This window comes from Vanellus vanellus, assembly GCF_965231255.1.
Source record: "Vanellus vanellus genome assembly, chromosome: 3".
Classification (NCBI taxonomy): Eukaryota; Metazoa; Chordata; class Aves; order Charadriiformes; family Charadriidae; genus Vanellus; species Vanellus vanellus.
The window spans coordinates 939565-966027 of NC_138907.1; the positions used below are offsets into that span (position 1 = coordinate 939565).

General features: G+C 45.5%; 1 protein-coding gene across 2 annotated transcripts in view; it reads right to left on the bottom strand.

The window, feature by feature from the left end:
• RIN2 (Ras and Rab interactor 2) overlaps positions 1–20680 on the bottom strand; it is a 67564-nt gene extending 46884 nt beyond the window's left edge. Inside the window, exons 1-2 of one of the 2 annotated variants that reach the window (XM_082480185.1) lie at positions 20517–20680; positions 2754–2846 (exon numbers count right to left, since the gene is read on the bottom strand). In XM_082480185.1, coding sequence (XP_082336311.1) covers positions 2754–2846; positions 20517–20528 — 105 coding nt within the window. In that variant the 5' untranslated portion in view covers positions 20529–20680. Of the gene's footprint in view, positions 1–2753; positions 2847–20516 lie in introns of those variants that run through there. The other variant, XM_082480184.1, reaches the window with a different exon arrangement.
• Between the last annotated feature and the right edge of the window lie 5783 nt (positions 20681–26463).

Genomic DNA, 26463 nt, shown 5'->3' on the forward strand with positions numbered 1-26463 from the left:
AAAGAGGAAAATACGCCGTCGCTGCAGCACTGACCATCTGGCTTCTGAAGACTGGTCTGGTAAGATTGCCTTAAGATAAAGAAAACATGCAACACGTGAAACAAACACTTCAATGTGTATGTGCGTTGCTACAACAGTACTATTAAGCTGCTGATATAGAAACTGGTTGTGCACAGTGGATCAGCGGTCAGTATAGCTCTCCGTGTGCTACAGGCACCAACCACCAACTGCTCGGGTCCCCTTTGCCTGTAACCCATCACGAATGTATTTATCATCGGCTAGAACAACCCCCCCCAAGCACTAGGGTCAGATTCAGGCAACAGCAGAATGGCATTTCTGGCCCCGAGGAACGGAGGGAGTGGAAACAGCAGCACCCAAAATGTGTGGCACAGGACCCGCAAGGAGAGCGCGGTGCGACAGGAGCAGAGGAGGCGGGAGCTGGGAGCAGTCAGTTAAGTGGCAGCTGCTTGCCGCCGCTTAGAGCTTGGGCTGGTCAATCACATTTGCTGCACTACTAGAAGAAGAAAAGCAGTATGTTTTTCTCTTAATATAAACTGAGATGGGAGCAAGCATTAGCATCTTTCACTGGAAGGAGCTACAGCGGGCAAGGAATATTCTAAGGGAAGCAGTCAAGGTAAGTTCAGTGCTAAGAAGCACCTGTAAATTTGGATTGCTCCTTAGAGCAAAGCCCTGCCCAGCAAGACAGCCACTACCCTGGCATTATATAAACAGCAAAATCCTAGTGCAGAACAAATAAGCTCAGTTCTGTTGTATTTAACCCTGATCCCAAGATGGTCTATGTGACAGTTTACTCTGTTCCTCACACCAGAAAAATACACGTATCTTCCTGGCCAGTGGTAGGCCACCGCAGTTTGATAGGTCAGCATACTTTCAATACAGTGGCACTGCCTGGACCCTGTTCTCCTTGTCCTGCTCTCTAGAAGTACACGGTGTTCGCAGCTGTGCTCACACAGTGCACATAAAGGCTTTGTTAACTACATTTCAGATCAACTAATCCCCTTTTCTGGAAGAAAGTGTTAATCGCAGCCTTTTCTATAATTAACTTCAGCACTGCCTCCAGACCTCCTCCATTACACATAAGTAAAATGCAGTTAATGGCATTCAGTTGTCTTTTGAAAACCATACTGTACCTCTGCTTTTTATGATGCCAACCTGCAAGATGATAGTTCTCCAAAGTCTCTCCAGCGCATAAAGCCTTCATATGAAAAGACCAAAGCACGTTCACACGTTCCCCTAGAAAGCAGTAAGCTCATGGCAGCCCCAAAAGCCTTAACAGACCTCCCGTACAGCAGGAGGCAGAAGAGAGGACTTGGTGACCCATGCGTACTTTTGCAGTGCGATTGTTGCCACCTGAGCTAAGCTACTACTGTGAAAATCTGGGGGCGATCACGCAAGTTAGCTCTGCAGGAAATACTGTGAAAAAGCAAAATTAAGTAATCGAGTTTAATCCTTGACAGAAGCTTCCAGAGACAGAAGTGATTTATAACTATGTAGAAGTGAAGATGATCACAGAAAACGTACAGAACCTAACGACAGCAGGCAGCCAATCTGAAGCACATCCTTTCCCGTGCAGTTCTCAAGGTTCCATTTTCCAGCTGTAATGAGATGAGCAGGACAAAAATCAGACATTCGTGCCTAGGGAAAATGCATTTCTAAAGAATTCCAGGGAGTATCTGAAGGTGCTTCAACAGAGGGCTCTACCTCCCTGCAGCCCCACCGAGAGCACCACCTCAAGCCCGGAGAGACCTCCACCCGTGGCTGTACTCCCAGGTGCTTCCCAGGGGCGCCAGGAGAGCGCACGCTGCCTTCCTGGCCCACTGCCACGCATCCGCTCCGTCCCGGGATGGGATGGAACTCAGGGGGAGGCAGAAGGGCTCTCACCCGAAACATATTTCTCGCTGGAATGTGCTGTACGCCACATGACATCTCAAAACTGCCGCCAGAACGCAGAAACACTAAATGGGAATGATTTCTGTTTTCGTTCTATAGGCCAGAACAGAACTCCTAGCTCTCAGTGCCTGTATCACCAGGAAGCGGGACCGAGCAGCTTAAGGGAGGAAGCACTAGACTCCTTTAAAGTATGTGGGCGCCCGAAGACACGGACATCTGCCTGGCTGCATTTCTGAGAGTCCGGCAGTGAGCTAAGCACCCGCTTCTCGTTCGTTTCAAACGAGCAGCACTTAGGCTTTAAAAAAAAAACCCAACCAAACCAAACCCACAAACAAAGCAAAAACACCAAAACACAAAAAGGACTGAAATAAACATTGAGAACACAAATACAGTATTTTTTTGAGTGTTCAGATTACACACAAACAAGGAATTCCCGCCATTTTCTCTCAAAATAGGCAACGAAATGAAACAGATTTTCAATCTGATAGGGGAAGTCATAAACCTCTACCACAACTTTAAGCTACGCAAATCCAGCTCATGAAAGCTCTAATAATTTTATGCCTATGCATAATAAAGCTTACGTTCTCAGCATTAGCCGCAAAGAAAGCCACAAGCTGTTTTATGCCAAATACTCTATTCAGAGTACAGGAAAACAACATACACACGAAATAACTGGGTCGTAATCTAACCACAAATACCACCTGTAGAAAGCGATGCTCAATGAAGCGCTTCCCATTTTACAGAGAAGGCTTGCTCCATAGCGCAGGCGGTATGGCACATTCTGCAGCACTCGTTTCACGTAACACCGTGGGCTTTATATTCTGTATAAATATCCCATTTACCTTAAAGAAACTTCCTCTTTTGTCCAGACATCGGGCTTTCATTGTCAAAGACGACATCCTCCCCGGGAAGACTCCACTGTATGTCTTGAACTCCTAAAAGTAGAAACATTTTTTTAATGGTTAGTCCAGTCTGTAGGAAATTCCTTTCTAAGCCACAGAAACAGTCACAACAAGCCCTCTGCCAAAACCCTTTCCGTCAACAACACGGTGCCATTTATTTCCTACCACAGTCCTCACATATCCCTTTAGTCTATTATTTTTCCATAAATTGGTTCAAAAAGACAGTGCTACTCAGAGTTCCACGTTTCTCCCTTCTCTTCACAGCTGATCTGAGTCGATTTTAATGTGCTCGTTAAAAAAGAATGCTAAACCATAATGATTGCTTTGTTTGTTTGCTTGACCTCAGCGTGAAGTACAAATAGAACAAAATGTTAGATGTCACTACAATCCGCTCTCAAATATTACAGTATTAATGGGCCTGACCAGGAGGGGGGGAAAAAAAAAAAATAATAAAATTTAAGAGTCACCCACAGGGGAGAAAACATGTTACCATGAATGTAAAAAGAGTCCAACCCCAACAACAACAACAAAAAAACCCAAACGAAACAAACCCACAAAACAAACCAACCAACCCCCAAACATGCTTGAAGTTTCTAAAACGCAATTAAGTCTTCTGCGAGTCACGTCCAAGTGAGAAACTGAAGATGCAGTTGGGAAGGAGCTGCATTTTCCACTATCGGGTAAACTGAACGAGCGGTTTAACAGCCAGAAGAACATAACACCACCTAACTAGAACCTGCGCACACAAGGAGAAATATCCCGGGGGTGGCCTCCAGCTGATTAGTAGAGATCCTCTATAGTCACAACCAATTCATATCAGTAATTTGTGAACGGGCTTCTGCACTAAACAGGAGCCAAGTTCCACGGCTAGAGAGTCCTTCTAGGATTTTTAGCAGCGAGCTCCTAATTGCGTTTGAATAGCCTAACTCTTCTCCTTGCTCACACATTTACCGCCCACAGACTAGGCAGCTGTGCTGGAAGCTTCAGTTACCTGAACGGCAAACGCTGCAGGTGCACAACGCTACAGACTGAGAGAGGTACAGCTTTTGATACGGTACAAGCAGAAATCACAACACAAATGGTAGGGAGCAGCAGCGAAAAACAAGTTTAGTGGCATGGCTGCAGATGGAGCTTCAGCAGAACAAAGCAGCTGGGACAGACAATGCTGAGCCTTAAAAAAAACAAATTTGACACGCACAACATCCCCACATACACACACACCCCCCCCCCCACACACAGAGGCTTCTGCTTCCCTTATGAGAAGGCATCACCACGGGTAAATAGGACCGAGGAGAAAGGAGGAGCTGAAAAGAAAAAAGGGTTAAATGAAAAGCCCTGGCAAGCTCGAGTACTGGAAAAGGGCGAGAGGTAGAGGCAGGAGAAGAGAGACAGTTTCTCTTGGTTTTAACATGTAGAAGGAAGCTTTAAATTGTTCACCCTCTTTCCAAAGGTCATACCACAAGAGCCCTAGAAAAGGTTACATTTTTCCACTTAGATTCTGGTTCAAAAGCGGCCATGCCGGGAAGCGCAGGAACCAGCCTGTTTTCCAGACAGAGCTTGCAGACCTTAAAGGTTGAAAGAAAAATCCCCAATTCTGCATTCTTGTGAAAGCCAAACACTAGAGGATGACCAAGAGAAGACAAAACACAGCTGGGGGGGGGAGGGAGGGGATAATCAAACCTTCTTTGTAAGTCAGCGTATTTAAAGAAATACATTCCTCATAAGGCTCTAAAGCATTGTGATCGGTGTTGCTTTACTTAAAGTCTGTCTAAATAACTTGATTGCACCAATCCTATAAGAGAGTGAAGTCCCGGGAAGGGGGGGTTGCAGATGCTATTAAATCAGTTGAGCTCTGTGTCCTCGTTTGCCACGTGCACAAGACCAGTTGTTCCACTCTGCTGAGCATCAGGCATTTTAAAGACTTTGGGTATTTGATATTGGCTGTTCTAAACAACCTAAAGGTTACCATATAACAAGAGTTTTTTAGTTATCACATAAAAAAGTTTTCTTTCAATGAATTCTGAAGAGGCAATTTGCACCTTTGAAAGGTGGAGGGAGACCCAAGAACCCAAAAAAGGAATGAGAATAAAAGTTTCCATTTTCCAAGTTGATGCTATCCTCTTAATGACAACACCAAATTCAATTCCTCAGAGAAAAAGAAGAGATTTTAAGTGAGTTACATTAGAGGTTTATGAGCAAGATCATGCAGTTGTATTTGCATCTCTAGGCTCAGTCGTTAATCATTACATTTGCAAACAACCAACCCTTCAGAGGAAATCTAATCTTTTTAAGTATTTTTTAATTTAACCACGAGGACGTCTGCATGCAATCCTATTACCAAAATAAGGCCACGCCAAGATTTTTACATTCATCTTATTTCAAAACAGAACAGAAGTTTATAAGCTTCCACAGTCAAACACACAGAAGAATGCAAACACAGTTTGCCCTTCAAAGAGCAGTACGACTCTCGGTCAGAAGAAAGCCTCAGACCAGACCACTGCTTATTGCGTTTATAAGAGGTTCTGTAGCTCTAAGTTTTCCATCGCTGCTATTATTGTTATTACTTATGTCATAATATTACTATCTGTATGAGCGTAACTCTGAGCCTCTGCTGAGCCCAAGTCCTCGCTCGTCTCAGCTCTCTACGTAGCCAGGGAATCAATCCACACTACCCTCCGTGGTTACGGTGTAATTTCAAACTGTCTTAGCGTAACCTAAATACTGTTCCATGTTTGAGCAATTTTTAGTATTTCTGATTAAAATCAGCACAGTGGGAAACACTGGTGGTTTTTTTTTTTGCGTTTGTTTTTTGGTGCGTATGGTTTTTTTTAGGTCATCCAATATGCAAATAGACATTAAGATCCACCAGCAAAATAGGTGGCCGGGGTGAGTGCGATGCTCCGAAAACTGGGGGTGGGCCCCTACCTGTCTCCCACCTTGGAATTCAGAGGTACCTCCACACAGTGCACAGACACAACTGCAGAAAAACAAAGCTACTGTCGAGAGGTTTCACTTCTCTATACAGCTGTCCACATCTGGTGCTTATTCAGACCCAAAACAGGCTGAAAAACCATTGCTCTGCAGTTGTCTTTGTTGAGTTCAGACAGTATGAGGCTGTCAGAAAGGACAAATTCTGCCTTCTCTGATTGGGACGCCTGGTGGAAAAAGGCAGCAAAGCATGTCTTCTTCTGAACAGAGAGGTGAGCATGTTTCTCCTTCCTCTGTGTTTTAAGGACTGCGGCAGAAAGCCCAGAGAGAGATTTGCTTAGACATTGCCTGGGCGATTGCTCAGAAACCCATCTGAAAATGTCACCAAGCTGCAGGAGCCAATCCACTGTGCAATTCATGTGACCTTTTGTCTGTCCATCTGGAAGGCAGCCTTCTCGGGGTTGAAGCAGTCAGTACTTTACCTACTTATCAGTCTCCATAGCTCTCCAAGGGCAGGCAGCATGTGCCAGACTACTGCCCGCCGCCCCCACGTCTGCGCGGCTCCCTTCCAGCAGCACGAGCCTCTCCTGTGAGCCGCGCTGTCTTCCCGCGGCTCTTCACATCCAGGACAAAGCTCGTGTGTGTAAAGGACAAGACAGGGCAGGGAAAAGGAAGGATTTGCCTGCTTGGCCAATTTCTCCCAAATGCAGTGTTACTCCATGGACGCTGACACCCATGCTAGCTCTACGTTTCGAAAAAACGGCGCTTTTCATCTTCCATTCCCTTCTCCTCCTGGTTTGCATTTACGCAGGAATGCCACAGCACCATTCAGGCACCCGGATGCAACCGAGACTTCTGACTTCTTGTCAGAACAGCGCCTACTTTCCTCCCTCTCCTGCAATTCTATTTGCTATTTTCTATGTGCTTATATTTAACGGTAGTAGTGATGACCACCTTCCTTGACTTCTCAGGATCCTTCCCTTTAATCCTCTCATCCCAATCTTACTTTACAAGGCAAAACATCCCATTTTCTTTAGCTGTAAGTTCTAGCAAAGACGAGACAGTCTGTATCCCTCCCCCGAGCTGGAAAGCAAAGGCCACAGCAACCCGGGGAACTTAAAAGGTCCCTGCCCACAATCCTTCTTACCCCACCTCCGCTCAGTTCCCGAAGGAACCGAGGCTATACAACTGCACCGGCTTTCTGTTCCTCAGTTCCTAACTATGATTTTTGATCTTTTGGCCAACCTAACAAGGTATGACTGTTTACAAATGCTGACAAAAGGATAGAGGGGAAGAGACTCCATGAATGCCACCACTGAAGGAAGAGGAGAGATCTGCAGCTGTCCTTCTGCTGCCTGACCAACAGAATTAGCAGAACCCACTTTTTTGTATTTTAAGTCTAAAGTCATGCCACTGAAGGAACTGGCCATGCTCTTTCATTCTCCATCTGTAAAGACCATGCAACTACTGAGCACAGACACTCGGAAACTACTTCAGGTTAAAAAAAAAAAAAAAAAAAAAAAAAAGGTTTACTATCCTGCAGCCAAGGAAGAACAGGAGAAAATATCAGTCCGGGCCTTAAGTGTAAACTGGCAAAGGTCAGCTGATGTCAGAAGAGTAACGCTGACTGATAGCTGTCAGTGTACTCCTCGGACCGCCCGCTCTGCCAACAGTGGGGTGCAGGAGAGGAGCTGAAATACAATCCCTACTGCCTCCTAACAGAAAGGCATGGAAGTTCGGTAGAGCCTACCACATATGTTCTTGGAAACCTACGGTGAATTAGCATCATGTTGCAATCAAATTATAGTAGCAATTTGTAAATATATAGTATTAAAAGAAATTACAATTCATTCAGTGAACACATTTTCCGGTGGATTAAACTGGAAACCAGAAACAGGAAGGATAAATACATTTTCCTTTTTTTCAAAATGTGAAAAAAACCCCAAACTTCTAAAATGCAATCCTACACTTCAGAACGTGCTAAGAGATACACAAAAAAACTTCAAGTTTTCAGCAAATTTAAGCCTCCTCATGCATTTCATTTTCCTGTTCTCCGAGCGCATTTGCCCTACCCCATGGGAGGGCTGTGTTCATCTCTAACCCACAAAGCTCTGGTTTGTCTAATTACTCTGACCTTATCTGATTCTTGGCAAAATTAAACTTTTCCTTTTGAAAGTATTTCCTCTGAAGTTAACTGAAAGCCTACTTCCAGGGCCACATAGATACAGCTGAGCACAGTATCACTTTGAAAAAAAATCTACCAAATAAGAGCCTTAGTCTGAAAACTATCACTGGTGCCAGGATTTTGCAGACCTCTCAACTCAAATGTTGCATTGTGTTAGCACAGCTGTATCCACAAGCAAAAAGCGAGGGGATTATGCAAAAAGGATTCTAGCTTCCATCATTCCTCTGGCTGCAGAAAGGGTTTACAGTCGTGTTTTTTTTTCCTTCTTCAAATAATGCAAGAGCTCATTACTTGTAGAAAACAAATAATGCATACAGCAAAAATTACAAGTTACTCTTTACACGGCGTCATATTCCTGTATTTTGTCATTTCAATTAAAACATTTGAAAAAGCTTGGAAATAACAAACATTCCCTGATCAACCCCCTTTTTCTTCAGGCGCTGTTTCTACTTTTATCTCTGCTACCTGAACATGAGTTCCTGTGAGCTGAAGAAAGCCTGGTTGCCACCAGTATGCTGTCCGTGAGCAACGGTATTTCTGCCCATAATGAGCTAAAAATCTGACAAAGACAAACACTCACTACACATGTTGGCAGAAGGACCATGAATGACTCCTTGCAATCCTTTTCAAGAAACAATACTCTCTTGAAAAACTGAATAGGAAGCAGAAATATGCAACACATTAATTTTTCAAGCGTAATGAGCACATCACAGGCAAACTGCGCCTACTACTCCCCCAGTGCGCCTCTTAATGCATTTTGCAAAATTTGAAACGCAACACCGCTGAATTTACTGTCAGTGACACACCTCGCTCATTCCTCCAAGGAAATTATTACTCTTCCCGTAAAGAAAAGAAGGTATGAGACAGTTAAAGGCAACCAGCAGAATTAAATGATGCGCAAGTAGTCTGATCAGCAAAACAGGCTTCAGTTACATCCCAACTGCTGACATACCATTCTATGCTTCTAAGCTTTTTCAGTTGCTACATCTGTCCCATCAGGCCCTGTCAACTCTTAAGCCTTGTTTCTTGGTACAGGTCGAACAAGGCACCGCACGTCCCCACAGCGACAGCTGTTGCGTTACAGCAGCGAGCAGTCTCATCGGGGTCTGAAGCTCCTGCTGTAGGGCTGCCTCGCCTCTGGCTCCCTTCTGTTCAAACTCTGTACCAGGACAGTCACTCAGAAGCCTGAGAATTAAACAGGAGTCACAGAAAAGCGGCCAAGACTTCACTATAGTCCCATCATCCAAACAAATCCTTGTCTCCCATTTCACTCACAATGCCAATCCAAGACCTGAATTTCCATGGGTCGGGGAGAGGAGAGGACAAGAACAATCACTGAGGATCACCACAGTGACATCTGGCTCTGGACATCACCTGTGCAGAGGCCTGTTGGAGGCTGAGAGAGCAGGTATCCACGCAGAGCCACTGCCCTACGGCTTGCAACAGGTTCAAGAGGCAACCGCCACGCAGGTCTGCCCTGCTGGGTGACAGGGCTGCCTGGAGGAGGCCCCAGCTCTGGGTTCCAGCAGACCCCTGGAAGGCAGAGAGCACGGTGAAGTGCTTGACACGAGAGAGGAATGGCCAAATCTTGAGACCTGGCCAAGGGATCCAGATACTTCACACATCGGAGGTCTACCATGAGCTGAGACACAAAGTTGGTGTCCTTCAGCCCTTTCCTACTGTCGCCTTTTCAATGTGGGCAGAAGATCCAGCCTGCACCATACAGCATCCCTGGGTCCCACCATGCACGCCTGCAGCTGGGGCAGCTTGAGAAGGCAACTGAGCACTTGCCCACACCTGGGCTGGCAGCCCCAGCCATTTGGGCCTTCCTCAACTTCTTGGAGGTCGGCACAGAAGAGGCACGGAAGGGTTGCACTGCTGCCCGGCCAGCAGGGAAACCCCAGAGCCTGCACAAGTCTCCGATCTCCTCAAGCAGATGAGCTTGTGGGGCTCCTAGCACCAGTGCCCACCCCCCGGGGACAGCCAGAACCCAACGAGGGCCCAACACAGCCTTGGCTCATGCGAGTGTGAGGGGAAGGTGCAGTGTGGTTGTAAATGCAGAGGCAGAAGTGATGCCCTAAGAACCAGCAAATGAGTTGGAGGGGCAAAGTGCAGCATCTGGAGGTGCAGTGAAGAGTTTGTAGGGTCGTAACCCCACATCCGCCTCACAAGCAGGAGGAACCTGGGCGCAGTACGGCTGCTTTTTCCCTAGTAGTCCTCTTTCCTAAAACAAACAGCTGGCAAACTGCCCTCCCCCTCCACCCCCGTTCACAGCTTTGTCTTACAGACAGCAATGTTCTCCTAGATACTAAATTATATCATGCAAAGGTTACTCTTCAGCTCCAAATATTGTCAACTTGCTTATTACAGGTCACAGCTGTTTTCGGTTTGCTTGGTAGATCATTTCCGACACCTGTATTTGCATCCTGAAGTATCAATGCTCCCCATCCTGGTTAATATAACAGTGCTGTTAAAATCACAGCCATCTTTTCAAGGACTCCTTCACCTCACTGTCTGTTAAGCCATAAAATATCAGCAACTGCTTACGGAACTACTACATGGACAGACTCGGATCTTTAGGCGCTGTGAACTAATCCATGCCTCAGGCTTGGCAGATTTATCTGACCATCTAAAGTGGGAACATCACTCCCAAACCTATACATTGATGTTTCTACGTCTGGTTTCAGCTAGTCGTCACTCCTGCCTCAACCAGCCTTTTGTCTGCAGGCTTATTTTTTCCCCCACATGATTCCAGATCCTACTCCCTGGCAGCCTTTTAAGAGACTAAAGGATAAAGAGGAATTACTCTGAACTTGTTTCAGCATGGCCCTCTCATGAGAGGTTTTAAGTCCCATTAGATTTTTAGATAGATCTGCCGTCTCACAGCTGTCTACCCGCTTCTTTTATCTATGCTGAAGTCATAAACACAGAAATGACAGCATCTGAAAAGCCCATCCGAAAAGCGCGCAAGAGTTGGCCTGACTCTGCTCCCACCGACACGAACAGACGCTGTATCACTCTTTCCAACAGCAGCATACAGTTAGGCAAACACTGCATGCCACGGAAAATCCAACCCTTCGGCTTTGCTGAACATGGCACACTACCAAGAAGATTGTGTTTGCTGCTAGTGCTGTCTCTCTGCTCCCCTTCCAAACAGTTTCTTCTTCCTCTCTTCCACCGAAGAACCTCTTCCTGCTTGCTCCCATGGCATACTTTCCACATTACTGAAAGGGAATAAAAACCCCAGTCATTTCCTCTGGCACAGCATCTAATCGTGGAGGATACTACCACATCTCTTATAAGAGAACGATTGTACATCGATTCATTCATGTCTTGTTTTGCCTCTAGACATGTCACAGAAATACACTTATAAGATTGCCTTTGATTTGGATAACCTTTCAGAACGTTCGTATTCTCCCCAAATCTCACAAAACGAGGATTTCTTGCAGTATTTCAGTAATTTCCATATGTTATTCCTGCCAAAACCAGTGAATAATAAAAGTGAAAACATTCAGAAATATGTTTTCAAACCTCTTAAAAAAACCATTTAACATTGAGCTACAGTTCCTGGAACAAGCAAGGAAAGGTGATTGCTTGAATTACGCTAGAGCTTCAAGGTCTGGAGAAGCTTCAGAATTCATAACGAAGCATTAAGTCAAACGCAGAGAGAGATGAGTTACAGCACCTGCATCTAAGGTGGAGATGCACAAGACAACCCACAGTCAAGCCCAGAAGCACCCGGGAAAAGCACCTCTATCTCCAGTACCACGAATCCCAGAGAAGACCGAGGGTTTCAGCATTCATGTCGTAACTCCTACCTTCTCACCCAAGAGAGGCACCCAGCCACCGAAGATCACCACAGTGATATCGCCTGTGCGGAAGCCTGTTGGAGGCTGGAGAGTGGGTATCCATGCAGGGCCACTGCCCTACGGCTTGCAACAGGGACAACACCGCTGCCAGAGATAACATCCCTCCATGCAGCAAGGGGGAGCAGAGACCTGACCTACTGCTGGTTCAATGAGCTCAAACGCTTCCATCTACTCAAATATTTCCCCAATCTAGGGTTAAGTGATTAGATATGCTTATGCTGCTATTTAGATATCCGCACCTAGTACAGCATCTTTTTCTGCAGTTTACTCTGTTGCACCTAACAATGAGTGACATACATAAGATTTTCCTGCTGAAATAAACAACCTGACAGAAGGAAAAGGATACCTTCACCTGCATTTTTAAGGACTTGGCAAAATGTACGCCAACTTTCTTAGAACTACTACGTGGTACTTGTCTGTTCTCCAGATCTGTAAATTTTTACACTACTTCATGATCAATAATATTCTCCATTATTACCATTCCATGAATCTGTAATACACAGGCAGAGAAATCCTGCAATACCATAATACAGCAGATCAAACTTGAACTTGCATCCATACTATGGCAAGAGGGTTCTCGCATACAAGGGGTCTTTATCAAATGGTTAAAGTACACGTGTTTGAAGCAACAATAAATTCAGTACTATCCATGAAAAGATGCCTTGTAGTTTATTTGCCAGAGGTCGCAGGTCTTTCCTCTAATGGATTAATCCCATACATGCTCTACTTTTCCTTGTTTGCAGAGTTTTATACCGCACCAGTAGACAATGACAAGGACTACCCTTATTTCGGAGAGGGTCAATCTCTCTTGGATGCCCCTCAGTCAGAGGGGAAAGGGTAATTCTGGGGAGGAGGACACAGAACGGACAGTTAACTAGAGGTAACGCCTCCAGGCACAGAAAGCTCTAACCTCTGAGCTAACAATGGCATGTCCTATTGGAGCTACGTATCAGCAGGAGCAAGAAAAGGTTGGATATCCATTTTCTACAGGGACAACCTGACTAAACAAGCCACAATTATTATTTATCCACCCCTGGAAAACGCACACAAAAAAATAGCAGCTCAACTAGTCAGTGGTATGTGAACATTTATCTAACATTAAATAAACAGAGAAAAATTAGAGCAATTGAACTTCGTTTTTGCCTCATAAAGTAAGCGGACTACATGTTCTGGGCCAGCTAGTGTAAATCCACTGAAACACCTGGGTCTTGAGAGGACCAAGTTTCCAATGTGCCTGTTTAAGAACGCAAAGCTTCCTACATACTGAATTACACCAGGTCAGCACCGAGTGACTCCCTTGAGCAGACTCAAGCTACGCAATTGTCGATCTGCTTTTTGTTCAAGAACAATTGCATTTGCATGTCATTAGCTACATTTCCACTACTGCTTTCTGACTCTTGGGCTAACGTAATCCAACACCCTACATGAGGAAAATCACATGCAAGTTTTTGTGGTTGCTTTGTTCATTTTAAACACCTGCACATCATAGGCACACAGACAGACAGTTTGTTGCTTTATTCCCTCGGCACTCGCCACTTATTTTTGCAGAACCGACTACTTCAAGCACCACTTTTCGTAGCACGCTTCCAAAATGGTTACCCACTCTTCTTGTGGAACCAGTGCACAAACACAGCAAACTGCGAAGCCGAGTCCCAAGTAAGATTTATTTCTCAACGAACAAAAGAAAGTATTTTCACTAGAAAAACTTTAAAAGAACAGTGCTTATGTCTTGATCTGTTTATTTTGTTTTGTGCACAGAAAAGACTGCGAGAAAATCTTTCACTTAATTAAACCAAACTCATTGCTCTCCATACAAAGACCTCCCACGTAAACATACCAGACGGCAAAACACTTACGCCTGTACCAGAGAGCGTTTTCACAGACCTAACCTAGTTCGGATCCGCTAGCCGTGAACAGATAAGCTCCTGAGCGTGGACAGCCTGCGTCGCTGTCCCGGCTTTAGGGAGACAGGCTGGTGCACTGGGTTTGCCCCACTAGAGACTTCAGACCTTCTGCGCTCCTACAACACGGCGCTGCTAAGCCGTATTCTGTAGAGGGAAAGCTACCATCAAGCTCAGAATGTGTAATTTGTTCCTGAACCACACTTTGACTATACAGAGTGGAAAAAACAGGCTGAGCCACGTCTGTGAGTCAGTTCGCTGTCATGTCAGTGTGCCAACGCAGCAAGCAGGATAGCCAAAGCACAGCGCTCTCGTTGTCCTCTCAGCTGTGCCATACACACATCGCAGCAGACGAAATGCCTAGGCTTATTTCATAGTCTTACTCGGAGTTAAAAAAAAACAACCAAACAACACAATGCACAAGATCCTCGGGAGAAAACAAACTTAATTTGAACAGTCGTCATCTCTTGCCTGTTTGAGTATCTGGTTGGGGGCAAAGGGAGAGGCATAAACAGGGCAATCTAACAGTTCTTCTGAACAAAGCCTGCAGATAGCATAACACAAGGTATTGCCCCTATTTAACCTATCTGGAAAAATTAGGAAGGAAGTTTAAATCCCCAAAATCATTTGAGGCACCAGCACATTTCCTACAAGGTACAAGGCTACAAGACTGGTTATAACGAGTGATTGTTTTATGAGAAAATTCACCCACAACTTTGACCAACTATGCGCTGTAATATTATTTTAATTGTGTTTTCTTCATAAAACTGAACTGCTTATTATCTGGGGGCTTCGGGGGATTCATTTGGGAGATGCTTTCTTTTTAGAGACAAAGGAGTTTCATATACTCAAATATTTAGAATCTACAGTTTAGTTTCTAAATATACTTTCACCAAATAAATGAGAGAAGCCAAACATGACATACTATTCTGATAAACACTAATTTATTGTTTCTTCTTCTGTCCTATTTCTTTATGGAAAAAAAAATTAAATAGTAAAACCAAAAAGGTTATGACACACACCAATGAAACCCCGGAAATTCAGAGCTGAAGGCTGTTGAAATATCTGTCCCAAGTTAATTCCACCCCTCTTCCTTTTTTCATATATACACCATGGAGCTGACAATGTCAGCCTCAACCAAGCTTCCTGGCTTGGGTCTCACTCTGTGTAACTTCCAAGTCACGAAAACAGAGGTCATCCTTCCTGTCCTCACGTTGCTCTTGATCCTCCTTCAGAAAACAATTGTTCCCTCTTGACCTCTCCCTGTAACTTTTCCCTCTGATAACCATCTCGGGTACCTCCATCTTCTTAATGTTCCTCCTTCTGGCACTGCTGACTTGCAATTTGTCAACAATGCAAAGGTCCCTGCTGCTTTCCTGGCCCTCTTCCCTTTTTCCATCAGCTTGTCCATCACTGACCCCCCTTCTCTCACTCTGCCTACCCCGACCAGCCCCAGCCTCTCCTACCCCAGCCCTTACACCCATCTTGCCCTCACTTTTGCAGGTGAGCCCCATGATGAAACCCCATGACTTTGTTGACTTTCTTCCCTGTGCCTGCAAGTTTTCCACCCACCAGCCCGTCTCTTCACATTTTGCAATTTTAACTATTTTCTACTTCTTACTAAAGCACTTCTCCTTTTCTACCCCTTTCTCCATAGCCCTCTGCATAAGGATCCTGGAAAGACAGATGTCTTTCATATTATACATCATCTCCAAGATCTGGCATTTTACACAGGTTTCAGCAGCCTTCTCATCCCTCCCCCTTCTTCCAACACCACATTTGTATCTGAGAAGGTGGTCTAAAATTGTCACCCCAATAACTCACCTATCTGCTTCTATCCTTAAGTCCCTCAAAAGGCCAGGAAAACATACAGTCCCATACATAAAGAGGCAGGTGGTGATGCTACAGCCACTAGCTGGGTCTTACAGGAAAGAGAAAGGCTTAAAGCCTCTCCCAGGCTGCCTTCATCCAGCCATGAAGAAAGAAGGTCCTCCTCCTCCTCCCTACATTTTGGAATGAGCAGTTTTCCTTTCTCTGTCCAACCTATTTTTGATTCCCCCAGAGGTACAGAGAATGTCATCATCGCCAGACAGTCACATCAAGACCCATTTGATTAGTACCAAAAGCGTCTTTCCTTGATGGATTTATGAGTTCACAGAAACTACTAGCAGGGGAACTCCTGAAGAAGGAAGTGTGGGTGTTTAATTCTCCACTATTAGTTTACTTGCGTAAACAATGTGTTTTCTCTCCTCTCTCTCCTGGGACAAAGCATTTCAAAATAAGAAAGTAAGCCTCATTTGGTGAAATGGTGAAACTGGGTCAAAGTACTGACAACAGCAGACCGTTCCGAAGTAAAACACATTGGTGACTCCACATATTTACTGTTATTTGGGTTACACTATTTACATAGGTCAAATAAAGAGTTTGTTAGTGTCACTGTTTTTCTTTCTAAGCTGAATCAAATGCGATCAAACCCAGAAAGCGAGGCAGCAGTCAGATGACAAGATATTGCCTAGCTTTAATTCTTGCTGACACACCGGTACCAGAAGATTCCCGTGACTGCTAACAACAAACGTTGGTAGTCATTGTGTACGGGGAGCTGGGGCTGAGCATACTGCGATACAGGTTTACTGAGTCCTTTTACAAATTAAAAATTAAATTCAGTAACAGCTAACAGAAATTCCATCATTCCCTTTCTGTAGATAATAAAGGGAAAGCTGCCAATGGGTGAAAATAGCCCTTGTGGTTACATACCGCAGTTTCAAGACTTAACACGGCATTATTTTATTGATTCTACATCTGGTGCCAGTTATTTTTATACAGCTTCTTTGTATAAATTCAGCAACATGAAAAAACCTTCACCAAAGCCCATCAACTGCTCTTAAAATAAACACCAACAAGTGAATTTCTCTCTGTTCTTGCGTACCTCAGCTCTGATGCATCCCTTGCACAAACCCAACCCCACGTCTCTGAGGAGTCACAAATGTGCCCAGTGAGTAACCTGACCTGCTGTGACTAAGCTAGGGGAACTCAATCCACCCCTCAACCCCATTATTCCTTTCCCATTCTGCCTTCCTTACAAAGGCATAGCACCAAAAGGCAGATCAAGGAAGAAGTAAACACCTTTCTTTTACAGTTCACGGACCATGACCTCACACTGTCCCGTGTCTCCTCCTACTTGCAAAGCCCTACCCCAGCCCCTACTGGAGAAGGTGAACAATGCCCAGCAAGGAGCTGGTATCGGCTTCCTTCTAAAGACAGAAGTCAAGCACGCTCCGTTACTTCCCCTAAGACCTGCACAGAGGACAACTGCAGCCGCACAAAAAGACCTCGCTGAAGCCAACACCCACCTCTCCCTTGAGGGACTGCCGGTCCACTCTTCCCGTCACCTCCTCCACAAGCCCAGAGGGGCTGTTACAGTCAGCTGGGCTTCCTAAAGCTCCTACTGGGTTCAAGCAGGAGCAAAGCTCTTCCGCTTGCCTTTACAGCCCAAAGTCTAACAGAACCAGCTGCCGTCAGCTGCCAGACTGACTGCGTTCGGCTCACGTTTTCCACACTTGTTATTAGCTTGAAGGGGTAGGACCAGTTTCCGCCCCTCTCTTCTCCCTTCAGATAAAAGTTATATTCTGCAGAATATAACTGCAGAGGTCCCTCTTGCCCAGAGAATCTACTGTTCAGCAATGCATAGCGCAAAGAGACCCAGACTGTAACCCAGATTTAAAAACATCTAAATCACTTTTCACACCACAATTCCATGTCTCTTTCCACGCTCTGCCCATCCTGCCAGTGACATGTCAGTCTAAGCTTCCTACCACTGCTTCTTTGTACAGCAACAAACACCCACTAGCCCAGGCCACCAGCACTGCAGAATTCCGCAGCTGCAGCTACTTCACAGAACGGCTAGAGTTGGAAGGAACCTTAAACATCATCTAATTCCAACCCCCCTGCCACGGGCAGGGACCCCTTGCACGAGACCAGGTTGCTCAAAGCCCCATCCAACCTGGCCAACTTCTTTGAAGCCTGCGCGTTCAGTGAACTTTTGACAACTTCTGCTGGTTAATCTCTTGATCAGAAATGCATTCCAAGCCCACAAGCTCCTTCAAACAGCTGCCGTGCTGCTTCGTCACAAAAAAACCCACCCTCTCTCTCTCCAATCTCCTCAAATGCATAAATTCCCACAGAAACATACCTATCCTTGCACTCACACATTTCACACCCACATACAAATTACACTGACACCACCGTATCATATTCAGGCCTGGAACAGTAACAGTTTAATTTGCTATTTCATGGCCACCAAGGCTGGAACTTAAGAGACTGCCTGAAAACTGCAGCTTAGCCATTTCCCAACAAGCCACGGCATTTCTGTGCAGCCTTGGGAGGTCCGGCATTTCAATTATGATCACCTTATGTGCAATTCAGAATTAGCCTACACATTCACAACAGAGACCCAAGGACTCAACATGCTAGAATCATAGAATCCGGGGTTGGAAGGGACCTCAAGGATCATCTGGTCCAACCCTCCTCGGCAAAAGCCCGGTCTAGACAAGATGGCCCAGCACCCTGGCCAGCTGAATCTGAAGCACATCCAATGATGAGGAATCCACTGCTTCCCTGAGGAGATTATTCCAGTGGCTGATTGTTCTCATGGGGAAAAATTTTCCTCTTGTGTCCAATCGGAATCTCCCCAGGAGTAACTTGTACCCAGTACTCCTCGTCTTCTCCATGGGACTCCTTGTAAAAAGGGAGTCTCCATCTTCTCTGTAGCCACCCTTTAAATACTGGAACGTGATGATAAGGTCTCCCCTGAGCTGCCTTTTCTCAAGGCTGAGCAAAGCCACTTCTCTCAGCCTTTCCTCCTACGGCAGGCTTCCCAGTCCTTTCATCATCTTGGTGGCCCTTCTCGGGACCCTCTCCAGCCTGTCCACATCTTTTTTGTATAGTGGGGACCCAAACTGAACACAGCAGAGTGGAACTGACTCCAGTGTAAGTACTTTGCTGAACTGGATCTGAAAGAGGAAGGTCTAAGGCCTTGCTGGGGTTAATGACTCTTTGAGAGGCAGGGAAAACATGCTAGCCTAGAAATGGGTTTAAGTAGCCAAGCAAATAACCATATTATCTTCAATTAAAAGCCAGCAAGCTCGAGACAAAAAGCTTGACGGACAACTAGCTTTCTTTGCTAGCCACCAGACTGTGGACAAATAAAAGCAAGAGATTCCATAAAATGCTGGAAGAGTCACCCTACAGGCATCGCGCATAGTTTATTTTGCCAAAACTTTACATGAGTTCTCTCTCTTTGGAGATTGTACATTCAGACTACACAGGGATTTACAGGTGTCAGGGGTAGTGTATATAACCTGTAAGTCGCTAGACTTGCTGTTTGACTTTTGTCAGGACCTTTACCACAGTTTCAAGAGTTAAACGCGATCTGCTGGTCTATGCTGCATCAATGCTCATTTAATAAAGTGCACCAATTAGGAAAGGCACAAACAGAGAAACTGATGGACAACTCATCACAACTACACTCACAGTATACAATCTTTAGAAATCAACAAGACACGCAAGATAGAGCTAAAACACTTCTCTGGCTTCCAGAGCTGCTGTTAACCATATGAGAAATACACTATAAGTGATAGCTAACATATGCCCCATCATTCACAAAATAACAAGGGATGAAATAACGTTCTTCATATAGACATCAAAAAAAAAAAAGAATCCACACTATAACAAACCAAATATTTATCTTGGCAGACCGTATCTTCTAGAAAAAAAATTTGCAATAAAGTTAAATATTTTAAGGGACATACTGCAAAACAAATGCTGAGAACATCTTTGTAGGGAACTCCTGCCAAAACAGATGAGCTGTGCATTTATCAGTGCAACAAACATGAATTAAGAATTTTTACAGAACCTTTAAATAGAAAATTTGAATTAACCAAAGGAAAGCTAGCTGCTCACCTGATGGTGAATCTTCATTCTGTCTCTGACCAAAAAAGCCAAAAAATCCAAGCAATGCCGTTTGCAAAGAAGCATATACTACATAAAACGAAGACTACTGATATAATTTAGAACTGAGGCTTTTTTCCTCATGAGAAATTAGTAACATTGTACAGCAGCAGTATTTTTGTTCATTGTTTTGATTGCATTAAAAGCTCTTGGATTCTTCCCCACTTTGAAGTACAGCCACAGTCTATTCCTCACATGGCCGGGATGGCACCTTTCCGGGACAGGGGAGAGGGACTAGTAGACTCTCCCAAGCTATTTAAAGTGTTCAAATTAATGATTTTTCATCTTGCATTAACTCCTGTGAACATTGTGAAGAAATTACTATTTTTTAAATCCCCAGCTGTTGCTAAAATAGCTTATCACGACAATGTACTGAGCGTTGGCATCTCATAGTTGCCAATATCTAACTGCTCTCCTAAGGAATTACAGTCTCGGCAAGTTACGCATGATAAAGCGTGCCGAGGCCCCAGCTGGCAAAAGGATGCACGTATATGTTTGCGAAGGTTATGGTTTTGTTTCGTGGTTGTATTTAAAATAATGAGAGAGAAATTACGTTTAAACAACTTAACTTCTTTGCAGAAAGTGCTGAGCAGTTTCCCCCACAGCAGGCATACCCAGATCTCCGTCTGGGCCTCACTTAATTCCTAAGTTAAAGTTATCAGAGGGCTCACTACAGGACGAGCACGAAGCCCAAGTGAAAGGCAGCGCCTTGCCACATTGGCCCGGAGGCACAGGCTGAGCCGGCAATTCTGTCCATTGCCCCGCAGGGGAGAGTCTACCCCATGCCAGAGCATTTGGCTTTTGCCTTAAGCACCTGAGCAGGCATCCGCAGGGCAGGAAGATCAAACAGGGCACTCTTCTATGGTGAGTAACACCTCTCCATGCACTGACTCAACGGGCTGCTCTGATCGCACATCCAGACCGGCCTTCTGCCACCCTCACGTGCTCCACCGCTCTGGGCCTTCAGCTGAACCAGTGAGCAACACAAATCAGGTTAGTCAAACGAGTATTTATTTCCATTGCTTCCCGCACATTCTTTCTCAAAAGTACTCAAATACCTGTTTTGGCATACGCTCAAGAAGTACGCCATTAAGAGAAACTGTTAAGCAAAGCGTTAAGAGGAAGACAAGGCTACGGGTCCGCAAGCAAGTTAAGAAAGGGAACATCAGCATATGTAATACACATCAGGTGTGAAAGGAAAACCAGTAAGACTTTGGGTTATTTTCATGTTGGAAGTATGTTTCAACAAAGTCAGGGTCAAAGAGCCCTGGAGTTAATTACTGGAAAGCACGGATTTGTGTTCAGCAAATATAAAGTAGAAGCCAAAGACATCATTTTGGATGCAAAAAAAAAGTAAGAGATCCATTTAAAAGTCAAAAAAGTTTTTGTTTTTTCTTTTCCTTCACAAGCCACTTGTGAGACAGTGTTTAAAGCACTGTGTTTAGCCCTGGGCATTTGGCCAGATGACATTCACATTCTAGAGCTGGTGGAGAGAGGAGCAAGAATAGCTTTTTTTTTTTTTTCTTTTGAGGAAAGCCCCTCAGAATAAAGTTGTTTCTGTCTCTAAGCCTGTATACATGAGGACTGGGGGAGATGATTGTTAGCATCCCTCACCAGAGTCAATTTGTAGTGCTCCACCAGTTGTAACAGAGCAACAGTAATTTGCAGCTAAGGATTTGTCCCTTGGTTTTTAAATACCATAAAAACATGATTCGGTGCTTTCAGACTTCTCAGAACTCCAGAAGACAACACCTGCTTATGTGCAAAGCTTTTACTCTTCAGCGACAAGTCACAGGTAAGACAACTTCCAAGAACTTCCATTTACAAGGATATCTTGGAACCCCTGTTCCACGATCGGGAGGAAAAAGGCACTTGGCACTTCCTTTTGTCTCATCCTACGCTCTTTATACACATCGCCTTCACAGACCAGAATCCTCCATGGTGAGGCATCATTCACAGTCCTTTCACGCAACACCCAATACAAATGGGTTCACCAATTCCAAATCATATATGGTAATTACACATTCCAAAATTCCTGCCAGAGGACTGGTAGGACTCCAATAACTTCCTTTTGCTACTTTCACTCTACCGTGCCGAGATCTTCATAACTCCTCTCCCATATTCACACTGATGGTAGAATCCATATCAGCTTCAAAAAGAACAGGATAGCATTAATGCTCAGTAATTTTCAACCGAGCTAATTGTTTAGAACAGCATTCCCAAAAATACAGAATGAACTTGCTGAGAGAACACGACCGCAGCTCCACAATTCCTTTTCCTTCATGTGTAATTTCTCTCTGCTGATCTCAAGGCAGAAAAACAAAACCATCAAAAATACACACCTGCTTTATCAGCTTCTTTTGAAAGCTTCGCAGTAGTCAGATGACCATTTTCAAATAATTACAAATCAAACTTAGACTGAATAGCAGACCAAAAAAAAAAAATATTCCCCAGCCTCTCCTAAGCACACGACAAATGGATATGCTATCAGCCTTGCAGTTACAAGACAATCCATTTTAGTCACTTTTCTTAGAGAACACATTTAAATCTTTCTGCAAACTTTTCAATAAATGATATATGAGAAAAAAACCAAAACGGACATAAATACAGCTTTAAGCCATCCTGCAAAACTTTCAATTTTATTTAAAGGAGTAAAGCATGGGCTTTACATACATAGGCTCATAAAAACTACAAAAGGCAACAAAAAGTTACAAGGATAAGACCAAGCTCTTGGGCCCTGATTCAGCATTCACAATTAATGGCATAAATTTAGGAGCAGCTCCCTTGAAGTTAACAGAGAAAGTATAAAACTTACTGTCAAGAGAGGAGAAGGTCTGCCCTCCTTTGACTGAAGGATGATCCTCACAAACGATGGGCCTTCCAAGCAGCAGAGATCCTGGGAACGCTACGCTACATTATTCTGCTTTTTGTTTTGCCTGAAAACTTCAGGCAACAACACTTGGCTGAAAAAAGGCAGTTACTAACACTTTCGTGGTGAGACTCCTGCCCCGTTTCCCCCGCCTCCTTCGGCGCCAGGTGTGGGTTTTGGGATAGCCTCCTTACTCGCCGCTGAGCCAAAGAGCTCCTCTCTTGGCCACCAGCCCCTTCACCACCCTCCTCCTCACCCAGCTCTGCCTAGGAGCTCTTCTCAGCCAAGACACCATACCGAAGGAGAGGCAGACCAGCCCTGCCTTCCACAAGGAGGGCATCAAAGGGGAGACTGGGCCAGAGCTGCTGGAGGGATGGAGCCGGTCCAGGGCCTACCGTGACTGCCCACACCACAGGGACCGCCTTCCACAAGCTTTGCTGTGACTGGGTCAAGCCGTGCAGCACCTGCACGAGTAAAGGACTTGTGCTTCCACACTGCACAAACCTTCGTCTCCACCTTGCCAACCACATCACCAGCTGGGAGAGTGGGCGCTCTTCAGGGCGGGAGGTCCAGCGCAGAGGCAGCCATGGGCCATGACTTGCCATGATGCCTGGTAGGCCCTTCATCACCTTTCATTTCTGCAGCAGCGTTGTGGAGCGAGAAGGCAGAGGAAAGACTGTACGTGTTTGTCTTGGTCCATCTACAAGAGGCCCTCTAAGCCAAATTAAAACAGGCTGGGTTATAGAACCGAGTGTCTCCCCCGCCAGGTAAGTATCACACAGGTCCCAGACCCAAAGCGGGATCAGACCACATAAGCACTTCAGACTCTACAGCCAAGAATGCGAAGCAGTAGCAGCCGCCCTTCCACAAACAAACCGTGTTGCAGCTCACAGCAGCCGAGAGACAGAGAAAATTCCGCGTCCTCGACAGCCTCTTCTCCTTGTCCCGCTCAAACTGCAAACACTCAGACTCCTGAACGAGTACGGTAAGCTGAACCAGCGCGCCTTAGGATTGGGTAACTGCAGGTGGCAGAATATCAGATAAAACTAATGACCATGAGTAGTCCTACTCTAGCTCATAAGCACCACAAATGCCAAGAAGTAGACGTGACATCCTTTTCAGCTCCCAGTAATGTGCTCCATAAGACGACATGGGATAACTGTACTGCATTAAGTGTCTTGATATAGCATTTTACGTGTCATGTATTGGAAGTTAGAGCCTCATATCCATGCAATTCCTACTACGACCTCTGTGTTTTGTTACACAATGACTCAATTTAACGTAGGGCACCAAATATCTAGTTACAATAAATATACGCAATACAGTCACCTCTCCCAATACACGCTACCAATTGAATGATAAGTGCTTGAACAAAAAAAAAAAAAAAAAAAGGTTTAACTGGCAGCACTTGACTCTGCTTAGCATTCTCCCCACGCAACTCCTAAGTAGGGAATTTTAGAGGTTTTTTTTGTGAGACATATCTTGATAAATCTCCAATTACAGATTAGAGGTATGTAAACCTCTTATTTTTGAGATCCGTACGGTATGCCAAGTATTTAGAGCCACAGGCAAGTCCTAAGCAACCATGGAGCCTGCAATACACATGGCTACAGAACCAGTTCTCCACTGTGCTCGGAGTCACTATGTCTGGGAGGCAAGACCACGATGTTGCTGTTGAACCCCTTTCACCAACTGATCCAGAGCCCCTCAGTGATCCTACAGGGCTAATAAGCCATGACTGCGGTTTGGTCATGTGCGTGAAGGAAAGGCCTGAGACCATGTCTACTTCATACAGTACTCTATCAATTCCCTCCTGCTGATGGGAGACAAATTACATTACTTATCACTACGACGTGACAGCTACGTTATTCTAGTACATAACTGAAGCTCTTTAACTGCTATATTGACAGCACTGTTCTGCCTTTTTTTTTTTAAAGCAGTAGCTCCTGTGTGAAAAATTCACTCACCGTAATATTCATTCCGTGCCTTAGTAACTATTATGCTTGATCTATCTTTAGAAACAATCCAGAAATGCCTGTGAGCCTTCAGTAAAAGAGCTAGTCATCTTCTGCATTAGATACATTTGAGAGCAACAGGAGCCAACTCTCCTGGTCCTGTTAGCCACACACCAACCCCTCACACAGCTGATCACGCACTGTTTGCTTCAGCGAGCTACGGAGGGGGACTCTGGAGCAGAGTCTCACACAGAGACCGCAACCAGCGCTCCCAGCGGGGCCTCGCAGCTGGAACAAGGGACAGCGAGTTGGCTGGGAGTGCAACAGGGTGATAGAGCAATCCACCAAAGTCAGCCACCAGAGCCCCCCGACACACCGCGCCCTGCCGTGCCAGCAGCACCGGCGGCCAGCGCACGGCCTCCCATCACTCACTTGGCATAGCCCTGACGCAAGAGAATTTGAACTTCTGAAAAAAAAAAAAAAAAAAACAAAACCAAAAACAAACACCACAACAACAACCACCACCACGAAAACCCACAGCTGGGCCACCTGTGCTCTGAACAGCGGAGATGATGCATTCCTGGGTTTGCACCTTGTTCAGCACAAGTTTCCCAAGCCACCAGAAGTTTTTCAAGCAACCCCGAAATCCTGAAGCTTAACACGATCAATGTCTCAGCAGAGACCAAGAGTTACGCTGGCTGTCCCTTTAAAGCCTTAGCCTGAGAGGAAACCCACATTACAGCTCCTGCAGAACCCAGCCTTGACAGACACCAGCCATACCTTACCCCGGAAGCCCATTCCCAACAGTTCTGCCTGATCCCAAACCTGCTGAGGGGCAAAACCGAACAAAAAAAAAATCCAAACATTTACAAGTTTACCAAATATAAACAGACTGAAATCCCTCGAAGAAAAAAGTCAGCCCCAAAAGCCATTGGGCGAGTGCATGCCTAGCAACATAGAGGAGCCTCGATCCAGTTCCATCATCATTTTCAGAAGAGTCAATATTGCTGATATTCTCAGTAATCATTCCTTAGTTTATGTTTTTAATTAACACAAAGAATGAGGCAGTGGATTCAATACAAATCCTCCCAACGAAGTGAAACGCACCCTAGGATTACATGCGGCAAAAGTGGAACCTGTGCTCCATCAGCCTTAGAGCCTACACCCGGGCAAACGCGTACTTCTGCAAACACAATTAACTCCAGCTCAGCTGGTGCCCATAAGCTGTGTTCTACTGGGGAAAGTGTCCCCCCCTGCCAAGCACCGTCCTGTTTACCCCCAGGGGCTTTCGCCCGCACAGAAATACCAGGTGGAAACCACGTTTTGCTCAATCCTCATCAACACAGCTGCGCTGGAAAAGGCACACAAAGATGTTCCTTGCTTGAAAGGGCTTAGGAGTTACGCTTTAGGAAATAAGCAAATTGAAAAAGCGAGAGCCGAGGAGCTTGGAAGGATGAGAAGACAAAGGAATCAAGCTAAGAGAGGAAAGCACACCACCTGCTTTTCTACCATCTATCAAATCAGACCCGCGTGATTCAAGATCAACTTTTACCGTCGCATTTATAAGGAAATACGTAAGAGGAGACACTGGCAAGACGTATGTTGCATCCTTGTCTTTTGGGCCCCGGGAACCCTTATTCCCGTCAGAAAAGGGGACGCAGACGCCCGGACTGAGAGAGCTCGTCGTTAAGCCCGGCTGGAGCCCTGCCCGGCCGCGTCCCGCCGGGCTGCCCGCAAGGCCGGGCTAGCGCCGCGCCGCAGCCCCGCACCGACCCCCTCCTGCCGGGTCCGCCTGACCCACTTACACCCCCGGGAAGAGCGGCGGGAGGGAGGCTGGAAGCGCACGGCAAGGGTCCTCCGGCCAGTCCGGGGGGGCTGCGGCGGCCCCCTGCCCCCGCGCAGCGGCCTGGCGCCCGGCGGCCGAGCACCGGCCCGGG